A 19559-nucleotide genomic window follows, 5' to 3' on the forward strand; every position below is an offset into this window, starting at 1 on the left:
GCCTTGACAACCTGCTTCAACTTTATCTAAATTTTTCACAGTGGACGGGGGGATTTAGTTTCTGTCTTCGACGCAAAACCTCCTTCGAGATGCTGAACTCCTGATAGACAGCGCGAGCGCCCGGACGCGACGCTTCACCTGCAATGTTTGGCGATACGAGCAGTGCGACGCTTTGATCTCGAAACTCGTAGTCACTCATCTACACTATGCAGAATGGACGAGAACACAGACATCGAGTTTAAAACCACTGGATCCTCGCTGTTAAATCCGTTGAGTGATCTGGTGGGAGTTCCTCTGGATCAGGTCAGTGATTTGTTATATCTGTCATGATGCGTCTGTCCTGGAAAACTTCATATTTTAATTCTTCTCTATTTTAAAGACGTTGCCCCAAAAGTATCATACTGTCATGTAACAAAGGTTATCAGATGTTGGGTTGGACAGATCCAGACAGAACTTTCTAAAAGAAGACAGTGTGTAACAACTTTTCATCTGGTGTCATTGGAGCTTATAAATTCGTAACTGTTGGTTCTGATCATATTCTTGTCACATGTTGTGATCATTATGTATTTTAGGATATATTTAGCATGTTAAGCTCTCCTCTCTTGTACAGGTGAATTTCATTGTGTGTCAGGTGTTTGGACTGGCAGCTGCAGTCTGGTTTCGTCTGTATCTCACTCCTCAGTTCACCACACCTGAGGTCAGACATGCCGTCGCTGCTCTCCTCGGTGCTTCATTCATCATGTTCTGCTTTGGCTGGTAAGACCTGTCCAGCAGTCTATAAGGTTTCCAAACTAGTTTATGTCAATTAATACATTTACAGAAATGTTTTAATTTATGGTAAAATATCAACTTATGTGATGGTATCATTTTATAAATAATTTATACGACTTGCGTTTATTTGTTTGTTTAGATGCAAACATATAAATATTGAAAAAAATTAAATATAAATATTTTTAAACATTCACACTAGTCACAGTCTTTCCCTCCACCACCTGTTGATCTCAATACAGTAGTGTTACTATTATTTTACATTTCGTAATGAAGAGGAAGTGACATCCACCCCATCCAACCTATTACATCAATTATATTGTTGTGCATTGAATGCTTATTAAAGGATGCCACAAACTTGATAAGAGGGAAGCCAATTAAGTTTGAGGCTAAGGTTTATTTTATCCCATCGCAGGGACATCCCAGCATGTTTTAGCTTGATATTTTAAATGATACCTTGGCCAGAAAACAAAGATTGTAATTATGTTGCTATCCTAAATCATTTCTAGTGGATGTTCTTGCTTTGACAGGTATGCCGTGCACGTCTTCATTTTGGTGTTGGCCTGCTATGGGATTATACTCAAAGCCAGTATCCACAATGTTCACAGGCGAGTAATTCCTCATTGCTTTGTGCAACAATTATCACCCAAAGCATTCTGAACTTTGAAACCTGTATTTTGGGGTGGGGGTTGCTTTACAGGACAGGGTGGGTGTCTTTTTTTAGGTTGTACTTAGTGATGGTATCAAACAGGAATCAAGTCCTGTAGGACCTGTCTTGCATTGTTTTACAGCTTTTTCCAATCGTTGTGACGGAGTTGGTGGTGGCCTTTTGTTTTTGACCTGACCACTAAAGAAAGAATTTCAAAACTGGTATACCAACAGAAAGCAGATTTACATAACTATAGTGGCAAGGACAACCGGACTGCTTTTGTATGTGTAGGCCTACTAAGGCATTAAATAGATGACATCAGCTCCTTTTCATACTGTATATAATCAGATGTTTTTTTTATGGTTTGCCACCATAAAATGAATCATTACGTTCGCATTAGAGTTTTGTGCTCTTAAAGTCTATGAAGAGGCTTTGATCATGACCGTGCAGTGCAAACGGTGTCAATTTTGTTTATCCATTAACTAGAAACTCAGCATGCTTCTGTGAAACCCCGAAACACTTTATGCTCTTATTCCAGGTACACAATGGTTGTATCGATCGGATACCTCACAATTTGCCAAGTGAGCAGAGTCATCATATTCAACTATGGAATACTGTCCACAGACTTCTCAGGGTGAGAGGTTTATCTGGTAGTCTGCTGTCCTTTTGTATTTATTAATGTTAATCCTTAGGTGACTCTGTGGGTCGTGGTTTAAAAAAGCATGGCGTTTCGGTCAAATGCGATGGAATTTTGTGTGGGTCAACCCTTTACAAAATTATAGCAATAGGCTGTAGGGCGTTTAATGGTTGAGTAAGGGTTTCTTAGTCCAACCGAAGAGATTTATGGGTAGTGGGAAGGCAAATTTTGAAGAATTGTGGTCAGTTGAAGAGTCAGCGCTGAAAATAGACCTGAAACCACAGTCTGAACTGTGACTGAACTGTGCTCTTAAACAAGTCTCTTTACTCTCAGCTGTGTCCAATAAGATTTGAAACAAAGAAAATCATTCTTCAATATCTTAAGCTAGGCACAGCCCATGAAGGGAGATAAAGGAAGAAAATATTTTTGTTAAATGTTTTACTTCGGTGAGATTAAACCGCATTTATCAATCACGTATCTCATATGCCAAGTCTTGCACACATAAAATTGCCCGTCTACGTCTGTGTTGATCTGGCCACTCCTCAAGGCTTGGCTTGGTTTCTTATCTGCGAGTTTTGTCCGTTTTCATCTGCTGGGGTTTTTACACACCCTTGGATAAATAAGAATGAGAGATAACAGTTACCTGCGCAGGCTGTTGACGTCATCCAGTCACGGCCCTCAGGCCGGCGTTTGTCCCGCAGGGAGGCACGAGTCACATCAGCTGAATCCTATTAGGAAGTTCTCTGCCTGTTTATTTGTCGATCTTTCCCTCCATCAGCAGCCTCTTGTTCTATTTCTCGTGTTTACTGCCGTTCTCTGCATTCCAGACACGACGTACAGCCGTCGATTGCTGACGGGGTTTTTTCCGTTCAATGAGAAGGTGATTTGGCAAGCGTGTTTTAACAGCATCATCCAATTAACTATATTTAGAGATGATTAGGTTGTCTTATGGTAGTATGCTGATGGAAATCCTGTCTAAAAAAGTTACTAAAAAAGTTGGCAACACAGAGAAAACTTTGGCTGTGATGTTTCACGGGCACGTTTTTTTACTGTGGCACTCGCCCTGCCAATTCTGGCCTGTGCCAAACACGACCAACGTCACGTGACCCCTGTCGCACAAAGTCAGCAGTATGCACGCAGGACAGAGAGCATATTATTTGCCTGCCTATTACTGCAAATCAACCCACAATAGTATGAGAGGTCACAAATGGGTCACGGCACGGCATGACAAAAAAAAGGCTCATCCATGCTTAGAGTTTTAATGGCAGCATTGATGTATAGAGAACATGAGAGCTTTTTAGCAAAATGAACTGTTTTTACCTGTGGAATAAAAACATTGTCACATAAAACATTTCAGAAACAAGGAATCATTCATAATTATGATGAAATGTGTGTAGGGATTAAACATGTCGTGTACTGGGGTGATGCCACCCATTTACTATTGGGAAAACAGAGAGAAATGTCCTACTGGGCCTATACCAAAAAAAGAAAACTTGACCAAAAAGTTATTCTTTTGAGCAGTAGTTATATAACAGTATAACAGTAAACTACACATTTTCAGAGTGAATGATATTAAAGATAAAATGATCATCTAATTCAAATAAAACCTCTTCCAAAAAAAATGATTCAAAACTATATAAAACTTTTCTATATGTGACCCCGGGTCAGAAAACCAATCTTAAGTAGCATGAGAACATTTGTATTAATAGCCAAAAATACATTGTTTGGGTCAAAATTAAGAATTTTCTTTTTATGCGAAATAACATTAGAATATTAAGTAAAGATGTTCCATAAAGATATTTTGTACATTTTCAACTGTAAATATATCAAAACTTACTCACATATAAATAAACTTTGACTTATAATTATAACTTAAGACTTATACTTGGGACAGACATGGACTTGTGAATATGTTTGCTGTGTGTTTTTAGCAATTGAATTTAAACCATCCTCAAAAGCTATAGCTTTAGTCTACAAATGTGGCTGAAACCACATTTAAAGTAATGTTTCATGTTGTTTGTAATGTAAAAGAAACACTGTATGTTGTGAATTTATCTCACATGTCTCCTCTAAATTTCAGGCCTTTAATGATCATTACACAAAAGATCACCTTACTGGCTTTTCAGGTGCATGATGGTGAGATTATTTCTCCTGTTTTATCTAAAACACTATGCCATAAATGTGTTGTGTACTGCACATGTTAAACATGAGTTTAGTCTTTCAGTGAAGGAAACACTTGTTGTTTTTCAATGTTTCAGGAATGTGTCAAAAGCAGGAGAAACTTACAGAAGATCAGAGGCGGCTGGCAGTACAGTATGAATATTTAACTTATTTTAACAGTAATGGCAAATAATTGTTCGCATATAATCTGATCAAATTCTCCATATCACTGCTGTCTTCAATACATTTTGTCCATATTTAGTGATTTTTATTTTGGCCATAAATCCTTAATATTACCCTTCATGTTTTGTCACTGGGTTTTGCAAATATCTAATCAATAAAAAGTATCAACAAGTTGTCAACTTTGACATTTAAAAGTACAGTGTTTTTTCATCTCCTAAAAAACAATTTGGACATCCAAGGTTTCGGAAGGACAGCGACGATATGGTAATTTTGGCTAAAGCTTTATAATGCTGTCTGTTTGGTAATAATCTGTTGAATCTCAAATTTTATATCTCAAATATTTAGGATTTTATTATTGAATTTATACATCGAGATTTTCATCTCAGAATTTTAATAGAAATAGAAGTTTTAAATAATATCAGTATGCATATTGCTTTAAAAGAAAAAAAGAGTCAATAAACAGATAAAACAATAACAAATAAACACAAAACTTTGACCTGAGAACTCAAATACTGTGTCCGTCAACTTCCTCTCAATGTTTAGGATTAAAACATATTTTAGTTAATGTAGAAACAGCTTATTTCGTGAAACAGCTTAACACAGAAGTCTAAATGAAACATTCTCATATGACTGATTGGGATCAATTTACCCACATTCGTATGCAATGCTCTACATGATGCAGATGTTTCTCGGTGGACATCAGTAAATGTTTCCATTCAGTGTTATGTAAGAACAAGTAAAACTCTTCGCTGCCTCATTCTGCATTGTGAATCTATTATCTCCCTTTACAGCTCGAAGCCATCGCTGTTGAAGTACCTCAGCTACAATATAAATTTCCTGAGCGTCCTGGTGGGGCCTTGCAGTAACTATAAGGACTACATGGAGTTTATAGAGGGCCATCATGTTCAGGGCAGACTGAGAAGTGTTAAAGACGCCAGCTCGCAGCAGAATGGCTGGGACAAAATGCCTGAACCGTCGCCTGTGGTGAGACACAAAGACAGATTCATCCAACCAATTCCCTTAGAAAGAAAGACCCATCACACTGGCTCACAAACAAACTAAGAGTAAACAGTTCAGGAGAATAGAATGTTTTAGGCTGGTTTGTGTGGTTAGGCAATTCAATTTTATGAAAATTTGAAGATATAGAACACCAAAAAACGAAAACTGTGCCTTTAAATTTGTGTTTTGTGTCATTTGTTTGTCTGTTGTTGTAATATTGGACTAACAGTTGTCATGATCAAACCCTCAATTGCTTTAAACTGTCGAGGCTTCTGTGGTTTTGTGAATTAACAGCAGCGCCACCACGTTGTCATGCATATTTCCCAGAGTGCTTCTGGTTTCGGAGTTCATTTCCTCCATTGAGATAAATGACTACTGTTCTTTCACAGAGGGCCGTGATTAATAAGCTTCTGGTGTGCGTTGGCTGTCTGGTGTGGTTCTTCATCATCACCAAAGCATTCCCTATAACCTACAACGTGGACCCGCAATTCATCAGCGAGGCCTCATTCATTACCAGACTGGCCTACGCCTTCATTTCCATCCAGGCAGCCAGACCCAAGTTCTACTTTGCGTGGACCCTCGGTAAGCGGATGGGAGAAGTGGATTGTTACCAGATACGGAGACAGTGTGATGGGCTGAAAGTGTGTCAAAGATCATACACATACTGGCTGAACTGTTTACTTTTTATTTCGTGCTATTCAGTGTAGGCAGAAACACAAGAACAACACGTAAGAGTATGCGATAATTCTACAACCAATTTTTCGATATCAGGGTTTTAATGATCATGGGGGGGAAAAATTGGGAATTGTGTAAAATCTTCAGCAAAAAAACTACTGGTTTAATAAACATCCATGTATGGTCTGATTTACAGCGGATGCCATTCATAATGCAGCGGGGTATGGAATCAGCGGCATGGATGAGAATGGAAAAGTGTCCTGGGACCTCGTCTCCAACGTTTACATCTGGAAGATTGAGGTTTGTTCACTACTGCAGTTTTTTGTTGTATTGTGGATCTTCAATATCAACATTTTGTCAAATATATTGTATCATATCAGTAAAAACAATGTTTTTTTCCCCCGCAGACTGCGGCAAGTTTAAAATCATTTATTGACAGCTGGAATATACAGACTGCTTTGTGGCTGAAAAGGTGCATTTTATTCTTATGTATAACTTATGTATATTGGTGCATCTGTAGTTTTCATCTTTTCTGCTATTTATTACCGTTATTAACAGTCTGCTCTGTTATTTCACATGTTTTCCTGTGCTTTGCCTCAGCGTGTGTTACGATCGAGCTCCGTATTACCGCACGCCCCTCACATTTGTGCTGTCGGCCATCTGGCACGGAGTTTACCCAGGATACTACTTTACTTTCATCTCAGCTGTACCCATCACCTTTGCAGCTCGCGCTGTGAGTCTCGCACATAAATAAATTTGCTTTTGTATCTTGTGACATTTCCTTCGGTATTGTTTTTATACTGAGCATTTCTATTAACTTATTAATTTAAACATTGTTTATATTGTGGAGACCGCTGATTCCTATTGTTTTCATATACAGCATATTTATATTTACTTTAGACTGGCCCTAGTTGTAAGTGTAATACAGTTCCAGGAATACGAAGAAAGGAGGCGGGAACTGGCGAATGATAACCAACTTTTAATAATAAAATAAACAAACAACAAAACGAAAGTAAAGGGCCGACAGCTACCTCACGGTCAACTGCCTACACAAACATAAATAAAACTTAACACAATGTCCAGGCCTGGTCCTCTCTCGTCGTACACGCCTGTCACTCGTCCTTTTATGCTTCCGTAGCTCCTCCATGAGAGATGCGAGACACTCATTATCACTCGCGTCACCGGCCTCGCACCGTTTCCTCACAGCTCTCGTCCCGCCTTCCTTGTTACAGTAAGCATTTAGCATTTTTAGAAAGATTAATTTTCTTTATTTACATGTCCCCAAAATAAAGTTCAGTCAGATTTAGCTCAATTCACTTCAGGCTCCTGCTGTATCTTTCCTCGCATCTGTGCAGTTGCACTGCATTTTACACGCTTAACACTCTCGTTCTCTCAGTATCTGTTTCCGTTTCCCCTCACAGGACACATGCAATGTTACACACTGACTCGTATGAATCCATGTCAGATGACTCGTTTATCAGTATTTATTCTCAGCCACACCTGTAAACCACTCGCTCATCACCCCCTTTTCTTTTGCTTCGATCTTATCAGGTGCGCAGAAACTTCCGGCAGTATTTCTTGTCCTCCCGCCAGCTCAAGTTGTGTTACGATGTGGTGACCTGGGCTGCCACTCAGCTGACTATCTGTTACATTGTTATGCCTTTCCTTCTGCTGGCAGTGGAGCCCACAGTGATGTATTACAGGTACCGTATCTGTTTGGCGTGTATTGCATAGGCAAACGATTGATTATTATCTTAGGATTTATGCGGAACGGCAGAAACAGAAAGCAGATCTAATGCGGTATGTGTTTCGTGTCTTTTGTATGTGCTTTTTATCTAAATGGCTTCAAACGAGCTACCAAAAATAAGTGCATTCAATGTTAATCACAAAAGCAGACTGATATCTAAAAGTGTTTTGTTTTTCCTATTTTTACTAACATTCGAATATTAAGGGATAGTTCACCCAAAAATAATAATAATTTGTTACATTTATATAGCGCTTTTCTGGACACTCAAAGCGCTTTACATGGAAGGGGGATCTCCTCAACCACCACCAATGTGCGACGATGATGATGCGACGGCAGCCATATTGCGCCAGAACGCCCACCACACGCCAGCTTATTGTAGGAGAGGAGACAGAGTTATGAAGCCAATTTGTACATATGGGGATGATTAGGAGGCCATGATGTATAGAGGCGAATGGGCGAATTTGGCCAGGATGCCGGGGTTACACCCCTACTCTTATTCAAAGGACATCCTGGGATTTTTAATGACCACAGAGAATCAGTACCTCGGTTTAACGTCTCATCCGAAGGACGGTGCTTTTTGACGTATTATGTCCCCATCACTATTTCGGGGCATTAGGACCCACACAGACCACAGGGTGAGCACCCTGCTGGCCTCACTAACACCTCTTCCAGCAGCAACCTAGCTTTCCCAACAGGTCTCCCATCCAGGTACTGACCAGGCTCAGCCCTGCTTAGCTCATTTGTTTTTTGGAACACCTTTGAGTTGTTTCTCAATCTGTATAAATTTCTTTGTTCTGATGTTGTACACAGAGAAAGATATCTGGTAGAATGCTTAAAACCAAACCTTACTTGGCCACCATTGACTCCCATAGTAGTAGAAATTACTTTATTCGTTTTTTTGTTCTGTTAAACACAAAAGAAGATATTTTGACGAATGTAGGACAGCAAACAGTTCTGGTGCACCATTGACTACCATTGTCATTTTTCCTACTATGGGAGTCAATGGGTTCAAAGAACTGTTTGGTTACAAGCATTCGTCCAAATATCTTTCTCTGTGTTCAACCAAACAAAGAAATTTATGCAGGTTTGGAACAACTAGAGAGTGAGTAATTCATGACAGAATTATCATTTTTGTGTGAAGTATCACTTGAAAGTAGAATAAAATGGCAAAAGTAAAAACAGACTAGGCTTGCGTATTACCTTAAAAAACCATAGATATAGCAGTTTTTCTTATGAGATTAGTTTTCTGGTTAAGGTGACAAAAGGTCATAGACAACAGCAAAAAAAACTTAAAAAGATTATTTTAGAGGTGTAACTCTTGAACATGAAAGCAATAAACTAAGAATGCATTTGCGACGGGCAAATGGATCTTAGGCCTGTCATGGACAATTTAGGAGGAGAAATTTGTGTAATTGTGATGAAAGTAATGTCACAATGCCAAAAATCATAATGCTTCTTATGAAATACTTTTTCTTTTTTATAGAAAATCTTTAATAATTAAACCTAAAATGTATTTTTAGTAATGCAGTCAGAAAAAAATGCTGCTTTACGATTGTAGCTTGTGCTGTTAATCTGATCTCCGCGTGTCCTTTCCGTTCCTCAGGTCGATGTACTTTCATGTGCATATCATCAGCATTCTGGCTATGATCCTCTTGCCCAGCAAACCCAGGGGCTCCAAGACTCTAAGCCATGCCAGGCACTCCAACAATAACCTGAAGGTGGACTGAATGCCTCGAATGTGTGTGCGTGGACGGAGAGAGCAGAGGCATGGGCAGACAAAGGCCACTTTGTGTGATGCACATACAAAGAGCTGGGCCTTGGCTCGCTGGCAGAGCAGCACTTAGGCGCACACAAACACACACACACAAACACACACACACATAGCGTAACTTGCCATTCAAACAGACACACAATTGCTGGAGCAACGGTTCACAGGCACAGATCAGGTTCTGGACAGGCTCAATGAGGCCATACTGTTCCTGCGCTGCACACAGTGCGAGTGGAAGCCAGTATGTGACACCGTTACTAAGTAAATGAATGCGGCCCTTGATTCAGGGTCTCACAGTGCTAGAGCCGTGAAAGTGTCCCTAATTATAATGCCACCTAATTTATTCCGGGTACAGCTGAGTGAGGACTTTATACTGACGTTGAAGAATGTTTTGATATGTTTGTGGTTTCATTTTTAATATCTCGGTTTTGTATTGTTGAGATGTGCATCTTGAGGATGTGAAACGACAATGCGGTATTGAAATGCTATGAATGAAAATACTATTTCAAATGTCAACTGAAAGACTAATCAAACAAGTAGGCTTCAGTTATTAGTATTACATGTGTTTGAATGTGATGCCTAAATAAATTCATTTTTTGAACTCTTCGTACTTGGGCTTATAGGAAACCACTTAGAAACGCCCTAACAACCATTATGAAGACAACGGCAATAACAAAAAAACGATAAAGAAAATGCAAGTCTTTTGCAAAACTCATCTGTAATCTGCCAGAGTGGTGTTCTGGCTATTGCTATATATTCTTAGTGTTTTTACTGTAATCTTGCATGGTTAGTAAATGGTTAGTTAAAGCATTTAAAATCCCCATGAAAACTGAGTTTTTTTGCTTTTAGTATCAATATGTTAGCCGTAAGGATATCTAAAAACAAGTGTGATCCAAAACATTGACAAAATTCATATTTAGAAGATCTAAAGCATTTAAATCTTACAGTCACTTCCACTAAAATGGATGAAAAAATGTTATGACATCATTCTGCGCTTCAGCTTCTCATCAAATTTTTCAGCCCTAGAATCTAAAGAATAGTGTCCGTCCCTGCTATTGGCTATTTTAAAAGAGCAGGAGCCGCTAAGAATGTCACTCTTAATTCACACACTGTCGGGAAAAAAATGGTCAAAAATGTACCCAAGCTGTCCCTGGGGCCAGGCCCGGTACTAGGCTGGCTGGACTGGGGGGAAATCACATATTCTGGTTGGGCGACATTTTTCTAGTCATATACTCATAGTTCATTTTTTCTGTGATTACTTAAACAATGCATAAGAGAAACATCCTGTACATTTTTTTTAACTGTCAGATTTTAAATTGTATACGTATCCTCTTAAAGTTGATGAGAGTTCAACAACTTTACAAAGTGCGCACCAATAAATAAGCCTGTTTTAATAGTGAAAATATGCAGAAATAAGGTTTATGTTACTCTTTATTTGTTGATACAATAAGAAAGCTGTACAATTTGAGTGCATATGGCACATTATCTATTGCTAGAAATAGTAAAGTACTGTACCATATGCTGTTATCAGGAAGAAAAACAGGATAAGTAACCATTGAGTTTTCTTTGCTGAATGGCCAACCCGGTATGGTTGGAATGGCACATTAAATGGTTTATGACTGAATCCCCAACTAATATGATTATTTTTACATATTCTCTTTAAACTTTAGAGGTGATAAATCTGAGAATGTTAGAGTTTCTAGCTAAGTGTGAGATGTTATTGAGATCTCTTATGAAACTTTAGAGGAGATACATGCGAGAATGTTAGTCTCTAGCTAAAGGGAATAATCTGAGCACAGTGTGAGATGTTATTGAGATCTCTTATGAAACTTTAGAGGAGATATATGTGAGAATGTTAGTCTCTAGCTGAGGGGAATAATCTGAGCACAGTGTGAGATGTTACGGAGATCTCTTATGAAACTTTAGAGGAGATAAATGTGAGAATTTTAGAGTCTTTAGGTAAAGGGAATAATCTGAGCACAGTGTGAGATGTTATTGAGATCTCTTATGAAACTTTAGAGGATATACATGTGAGAATGTTAGTCTCTAGCTAAAGGGAATAATCTGAGCACAGTGTGAGATGTTACAGAGATCTCTTATGAAACTTTAGAGGAGATAAATGTGAGAATGTTAGTCTCTAGCTAAAGGGAATAATCTGAGCACAGTGTGTGGTGTTATTGAAATCTCTTATGAAATTTTACAGGAGATTATTGTGAGAATGTTAGAGTCTTTAGCGAAGGACAATAATCTGAGCACAGTGTGAGATGTTATGGAGATCTCTTCTGAATTTTGACATTTTTTGTCTCAGGAGAAACATGTGAGAAGCAGGAGACTTAACCTTATGTCTCAATTTGATGCTCACTTGATCTAATTTCTGTCTAGGAGAAAGATTTGAGATGAGAATGAGATCTTACTGTATGTTTGATTTTCCTTTCCTCCGGGCTTTGCACCTAATAAGTGCATATTAGTACCTCAGAGATACATATTTGTACACATATCTGTACCTTTATTAAAGGATACACCCTTGACCATTTTTCAGGTTTGTCAATGCATCGAACACAGCTGCAGATTTAGTCACACTTCACTGGGTCTTTAAGACATGAAAAACGGTGGGTTTGTATTTTGTAAATATTGACACACTACAGCCACTGTTGTGTATAGTGCTATAATTTGACAACGAATGGGTGTAGTCTTTTTTCTAGATATATTTTCATTCAGTCATATTTAAATTACTTTAACCACCTGGTCTCAATGTGATGTTCAGTGGTTGTGTGAAGTTCATACAAGAGTAACCACAGGTGTAGTTCTTAACATTAAACTGACATTTCCACTAATGTTTGACAACCTGAAAGCATCCGAACAAAACCTTTTCTATTAAATTTGAACATAAACATGCCTTAGAAAAAAAATAACATTGGTGTGCATATTGAGACAAAACAAAGGCACTGATATATTTAAGACATGTCACTTTCTAGGTAAGATAGCTCTAACATGCATCTTAGTCTGGGACTAACTTAAGCCCTCTCTGGGAAACCACCCCTAAATCTTTTGTTTTTATTACTAAACCTCACAAATGTATATTTTTCTATATCATGCATTCAAGCATCTGTACTGTAAGTTATTACTTAGTATCCACATACTTTGTGAGGGCAGCATATTCTGCAGGCAAACACTGTGACTGTGTTCTATTTTGTTCTTGTTTGTTATCTAAACCTACAAGCTTTTGGTTATTAGACCAGGTAGACTACTACATCACCCCAAACCGCAACGACAGGTTGTTGTGTGAACTTGCGTATAGGTGGGGTTTTTATATATTAAACACACTGGACAGAAACTCACTCTGCGAGTTCAGCAAGGCTTTGTGTGGAGTAAATGACAACATGCATGTGACCCCACCCACAAACAGACTACAACTCTCATCTCTGAATGGAAAATAAATGAATACACAGACCCCCGCTGTGATATCTATGTGCTGTTGTTTCTCCTGACAACCATCATACTCATGTTTCTGTGTATTCATATCACTGGTCGCATAACTGGATGTTAAGCTCTCACAAAGGTCTTACCTTGCATGTCATTAGCCGAAAAACCAGTTCTGGGCTGTTTTGTCACTATGGAATTCTGATTCTAGATCAGTTCTCACTCACCCCAGTTCCTCTGTGGGGGTAAATGATGAATCAGGTCTTGTGTAACTATTTGCATTGCTGTGTGTCATTTCAAAGGAATGTACTGTATTGAGTCTAATGTGTGAATGAAAGTCATGTCAGACATGGGTTGAGTTTACAGTCTGCTGGATAATTAACCATCAAAGCAAACCTGAACGCAACTTTTAATGTTTTAGCCCTTTTATTTTTTATAATATTTATTTATTTTAATTATTTTCTGTCTTTTTTTTATACAGTACTGTATATTCATAGCCCATATACAAAATATATATTTGTAAAACATTTTTAATAAATAAATATTGTAAATATTTTATAAATATAAATATAATTAAATATTTATAATAATTATATTTATAATAACTATAACAATATAAAGAAAATATTTAAAGTGATAGTTCACCCAAAAATGAAAATTCTGTCATCATTTACTCACCCTTTCAAACCTTTATGACTTTCTTCCTTCCGCAGAACACAAAAGAAGATATTGAAAGTTGGTAACCGAACAGCACTGGACCCCATTCCCTTCTTCTGTATGGACACAAAACCAATGCAAGTGAATGGGGTCCAGCTAACATTTTTCAAAATATCTTCTTTTGTGTTCTGCAGAAGAAAAAAAGTCATGCTGAAATGACAAGAGGGTGAGTAAACGATGACAGTATGTTTATTTTTGGGTGAACTATCCCGGTAAATGGGTGACACAATCAGCATTTAGACACCAGAGGGAGCTCTGCAAATAAGAAATAGCAGAGCAACGTTCAGTATTCTCTCTCTTTATGATAGAGATCACACATGATCATAAATGTATGTTGAATACACTGTAGTTAAAAGCATCTGTTAAATGCATGAACGTGTAATTTACATGATGAAGTGGGCCTCACACACTTTATCACTATAGTGACATCAGCAGGATTGCATTGAAGACTGAAATTTTAAGACATTTACATTTAGTCATTTAGCAGACACTTTTATCCAAAGTGACTTACAGAGAGTTCTGGGAGCAGTAAGCGATATGTAACACAGGAGCAATAATACAATAGGTGCTAATACAAAGGTACTAGTTTCAACAAAAGCTAGACCACTACCGAGAGAAAGAGAGAGGGTTAGTGTTTTTTCTTCTTCTCATTTTTCTGTCAAGTATTCACAGAAGAGATGGGTTTTAAGTAGTTTTTTGAATGTTGTGAGAGATGTGGTTGACCGGACTAAGTTAAGACAATTCAATCTTTCGCAACTTAATCAAAGACTAGAATTTGTTACATTAAAATGTAATTAAACCAGAATATTCTGTGCACCTGTATGCTCCAACAATTTAACCATGGGCTACTGAAATGTTAAGTCAAATAAAAATTTGGTAAATGAGTTGAGATTATAAATCAAGTATTTTATTATTTATTTACAATATTTTGATATTTATGAATAGCAATTGTTAAATATTGCAGAGGCATTTTCAAGCCCATTGAATGTTGTTTTTTATTTAAAATAAGACAATGTTAAGAAGCATCTATTAGTTAATTAAGTGTTTTTTTTTCTTTCTCGCTTGACGTCATGCTAGCATCTATGGCTATATTCAAGGTGAGAACTCCACACAGAAGTTGGTTGCAAGGTAATTTAGCATCTACACTTCACTTGTTGTAAAATCATTGTATTGCTTTTGTAACATATTAAGATTTTAAGGTTCTGTAGGTAGGACATTTTTAAAAGTGGTCCGCAAAGTATACAGGTCATTTTAGGCAGTTCTAATTATAGGCAGTTTATAGTTGCTAGGCAACAGAAAAATGCTGCATTAATGGGTCTATAGTCATTTTTCAATGCCTTCGAATGTGGCTCGTCTAATCCGAATTTTGGGTCAAACTTTCTGTTTTATGTTACAATCCATAACCACAACAGGTGTTGGTCTGCAATGGTATAAAGAGAGAGCAGGTAAAGAATGAGAAGTGACAAGGTCTAGAACATGACAGAAGATTTGCAGTGTTTTACACCATTTTCTGCCAGAACAATACTTTTGAGGGATGGTGTTCTTAGTACTTCAGACCATTGGTTGTGAACTCCAGCTCAACTCGAATTGTAAGAAGCTAAAATTGCATTAAATTGCTTATTTCTTTGGATATAGGAAAACCTAGGTGATTAATATGACGTACTGAATATAATGTCAACAGTATAAAGAGGTCCAGGGTAAAGGAAGGTGATCTGTCAGCTACTAATGTTAAATGTTAATGCATGCACGAGGATGCCAAGGCATTACACATCTCAGCCTTTCATTCTAGCATATATTTGTAGCTGTAAGTCATAACAAACCATATAGAAGGTGACTCACAGAAATCTGCAGCACAAGTGTCAAGACACAGATGCTACAGTTTGCCTCCATCCATACGTTATTAAGCTAAAGCAGAACTCAACCCTCGGCTACTTCCTCTGGTCTCACATCAAACAAACTCAATTCACATCCGAAGGGAACTTGTGTAAGTAGCAGAGACAACATTTATATGGTGAATTGAATAGATCCTGTTTGTTTGTGACTGGAGATGAGAGTGCAGAGGTCACATCTCACAGACTCTAGAAGCTCCATTAACCCTCCTGACAAGATGCAGAGATCTTTTGACTGTACAGAGACACAAAAGCGGCGAATCCTTTGATCACAGCACACACAAGGCTCAATCCCATTAAGAAAAGTTGACTTTAGACACTCTGAAGTTGACCGTGTACTTCACTTGCCAAAGAAAAAAACACGACTGTCTAACCATTTAAATGCAAACGGGCACTTTCTTAAAACCTTCTTAAAGTCACAAAAACAGGCTCGATTTTCCTATAAAAGACGGCATCACCAACAAATCACACAACATCTAATGTGCAACCTCAAATGCTTTCACTGCACCACTGATTTGGCAACAAATCACCTTTGAGCTAATAAACGTGTGTAAATACATTTATCTTGAACTGGATTGTCAACATGTCAAGTCTCTGGTCACACACCACACCCATTTGAGCTTAAACCACTAATATTGAGATTCTCTCTAATAGATGTTATTCTTTATGGAAGGCTTATTTGATGGAACATGACTGCGGGGACACAAGAGCATCAGTAAGGTCTGGCATTGACATTGTGGGATGGAGTCTGGCTTGCAGACAGTGTTTCAATTTATCCTAAATGTGCTCAAGAGGGTTCAGGTCTGTGCAGACCGATTAAGTTCTTCGGTAAACAAATTTGTTTTAGACATCGCTTTGTGCACAAAGAGCAGAACATGGCCCTCTCTCAACTGCTGCTACATTTTGGAAGCAATGGATTCTCTATAATGTCATTGTGTGATTTATGAAATGTATTCTTAGTGGATAAACACTACGATAATATGAGCATTTACAGGAGATGAATCCATCTTGCCCATTTCACTTCTATCAAAACATGAATATTAATTGTAAACAAATTATCATTTGTATGCAGATCTTCTACAGGTTCTAACTGTACTGCACATATTGCACGCATCAATTTTACTAGCCTGTCTCATTAAATGTTGCTTTTTTTATTTGTTTTAAACAATCACTTTCATACAGCAGAACAACTTTCATTATAACTGAGCTGGCGTGTATTGCAAAATTTTAGCAGACACATAAACGTCAATCACTCAAATTATTCAGCAACGGTTTACAGTGATTTTTTGTCAGTTTTCTTTTTATGGACATGATGCTGATTTATTCAGTGCAACATAAAGTTCCCATAACAACATGCAAATAAGACTGAACAATAAACAAAGTTTATCTAACAAAAATCTAAACAATGATTGACAGATGACTACTTATAATATTCTTATAACATAAATAAATCATTTGAGGTGCATGCAGGTATAAAACGTCTCCTTCCATTTGTTTTCATTCATCATGATGCATAGTTTCAAAGTTACGTTTCAAATGCACACCACTGTTATATCATTACAGGACAAAGCTGACTGTGTGATTTGAACCACATATTATACATTATATATTCCAGTACTTGCCAAAATCTCTATTATGTGGTTAGATATAATCTCATTGATCTTTGACTTCACAACTGAGAACGACACACATGCACAACAGTTCGTCATGCTAGCTTTAGTTCGTCTGAGAGCAAAAAGTGTTTGTGCTTCCTTTATCTCCAACCCTTAAATTATATAAAAATCTTGTTATTTTTAGACCAGCCTGATGCTACCACCGAGCTCAGTAGTGTGGCTCTCCAATGAAGAGACGGACAGTTGCCATGGTTACGGTGTTGCGCAATCTTACGAAAGATCCAGTCAGCTGTGCTCACAGAGGCTGTGAAGTATCAGAATGCTCTGTTAAGACATTCATCTTTCTTAAGTCATAATAGACAACAATGCAGAATTAAAAGAGAACTATTAAGAGCGTAATTTAATATAAAGACCTAATCTGTGTTCTGGACATTCTTTAAATCAACGTGAAATCAAAATCAATTCTTTTGACTGTCTGAACACATCGTCTTGCTGTGAACAACTCAATAGTGCACAATATTATTATTCATAAAATCTTTACCATCATATTCTTTGATCAAATTCCTTTATATTTTTAAAAGTCACCAAGCTTTGTTTTGTTTTTTAAACCCCAACTCAAACCACCTGTCATAAAAAAACCCTTCTGCCACTTCCTGCTGAATAAAATCCCACCTTCATTTCATTCTATATCTTGCTTTCCCCATTACAAAAGTTAAATGAGTTGTAAATGCGGTTTCATGTTGATGTGTTAATTTTGCAGACTAAACAAACAAAGTATTCGAAACAAACAAAATAAACAGCCAACCGGACAACACAACAAACATATATGTATACATAGCATGACAAAATGTCTGTGCAAGAATTGTGGCAAAAATTGTTCTGGACTCGAGATGATGACATTGACAACCTCAAAGCAGCAGTTATGTCCTGTGTTTAGGTTAATAGGTTAAAATGTCTGTTATGGGCCAGATACATCAGAGAAACCCCAAGCCAATCACTAAGCATTAGTCTACAAATGAAAGCATTCAGATTTCCAAATGCATGTATGGCAACAATTGACTGCACATCCATTAAGGCACATAACAATCCAGCAAACAAATGAATTTTGAATTAAAAAAAAACTGTCTGAACTTAAAAACATTAAACTCTTTTTTCCCCTCATATGCCCCAGTGGTAATTCTACAACATGACTCAATGGTGCCAACTGGTGGCGGGAAGAGGAAGCATCGTTTCTGATTTCCAAGCTTAGTGTAATGTTCCAAGCTTAGTGTGGGGGTTGAGATGATTAAAGACAATAACAACACTCAAATAAAATAACTTCTAGACAAGAACTTAATCCATTTTTTTGTTTGCTTGCTCTGAAATACATAATTGTGCGTGTGTGCGGTTACTTTAATTTGACTTCGGTTCTTTGTAACATACTTGAACAATTACAACAAACTTCATTTTAAAATCAGTGTAGTGTTATATAAAGAACTTCTGTAGAAATACCTTAGTATTCATTCCCACTCATTTAGGATTTTTAGGAAAATCGTGCCGTAACTTACCATTAAACAAACAAACTGTTGTGCACCCAAAGCAGCCTTCATAAGTTCATGACGTTTCTTCAGCATCACTCAGGCGTCAGTGGCCTGATGATCTCTGCCTCAATGGGATCAATGGAGGGTCAAGAATATTATCATACAATTTATACGGGGGTCTCCTAACACCACACTTCTATTAAGACTGAAATAAAACTATACATCACAATTAAAAACAAAGTAACCACTAGAATTCTCCGGTTTCATTTGTGCATCGCTGCGGGGGGTTCAACACAATTAAAAGATAAAAACTCATGCACTTGCTGCCAGATGGTTAGTTTAACCTGCTGCAGCCGCTGGCACGAGAGTCTAAATGCGATCGGTTTGTTCTTCAGATTAGTCCGTCTTTACATGAGATTTCCGACACAGAGGCTCATCACGCGCTTTTGGTGTCCTTGGAAGCCGTCTGAACTTTTTTTCCTTCTTTCTTTTTCTCGTCGTCATCTTTGAAGAAGAGTAAAGGAAACATGCCTAGTACGCAGCCGATGAACACACCGATGGCTTTACCCTGAGAAAGCAAGAGAAGAGAACAAATGAAATGCACAAGAAACCCAAAGCACGGTGTTGTTCTAGCAATGGTGTGAAGTAAAACAAATTTCTCTTCAGTTCTTTAATAGGGATGTAACAATATTATCGACATTGTGTTATCGCAATAGCAAAATTGTCTCAATATTACCGCGGTGTCACATGACTGTATGAAATGCTAGGTTTTCCGGGCCTAAAATAGAGAATGTTCAAAAAAAGAATAACCTTT

The 19559-nt window shown here is 37.7% G+C and overlaps 2 protein-coding genes across 3 annotated transcripts in view; one reads left to right on the plus strand and one right to left on the minus strand.

The window, feature by feature from the left end:
* On the plus strand, positions 1-11734 carry mboat1 (membrane bound O-acyltransferase domain containing 1). Its single transcript, XM_057340550.1, has 13 exons — positions 1-303; positions 611-756; positions 1299-1376; positions 1956-2051; positions 4135-4190; positions 4313-4367; positions 5189-5381; positions 5786-5978; positions 6268-6371; positions 6479-6543; positions 6672-6804; positions 7623-7774; positions 9422-11734. Exons 1-13 carry the CDS (start codon positions 214-216, stop codon positions 9543-9545), a joined length of 1485 nt encoding a protein of 494 aa, XP_057196533.1. The 5' UTR covers positions 1-213; the 3' UTR covers positions 9546-11734.
* Positions 11735-16465: 4731 nt separating this feature from the next.
* tmem65 (transmembrane protein 65) overlaps positions 16466-19559 on the minus strand; it is a 47552-nt gene continuing 44458 nt past the window's right edge. Inside the window, exon 8 of one of the 2 annotated variants that reach the window (XM_057339883.1) lies at positions 16466-19313. In XM_057339883.1, the coding sequence (XP_057195866.1) occupies positions 19182-19313 (132 nt within the window). In that variant the 3' untranslated portion in view covers positions 16466-19181. The remainder of the gene's footprint in view (positions 19314-19559) is intronic. The other variant, XM_057339884.1, reaches the window with a different exon arrangement.

The sequence above is a fragment of the Triplophysa rosa genome, linkage group LG8, assembly GCF_024868665.1.
Source record: "Triplophysa rosa linkage group LG8, Trosa_1v2, whole genome shotgun sequence".
Classification (NCBI taxonomy): domain Eukaryota; kingdom Metazoa; phylum Chordata; class Actinopteri; order Cypriniformes; family Nemacheilidae; genus Triplophysa; species Triplophysa rosa.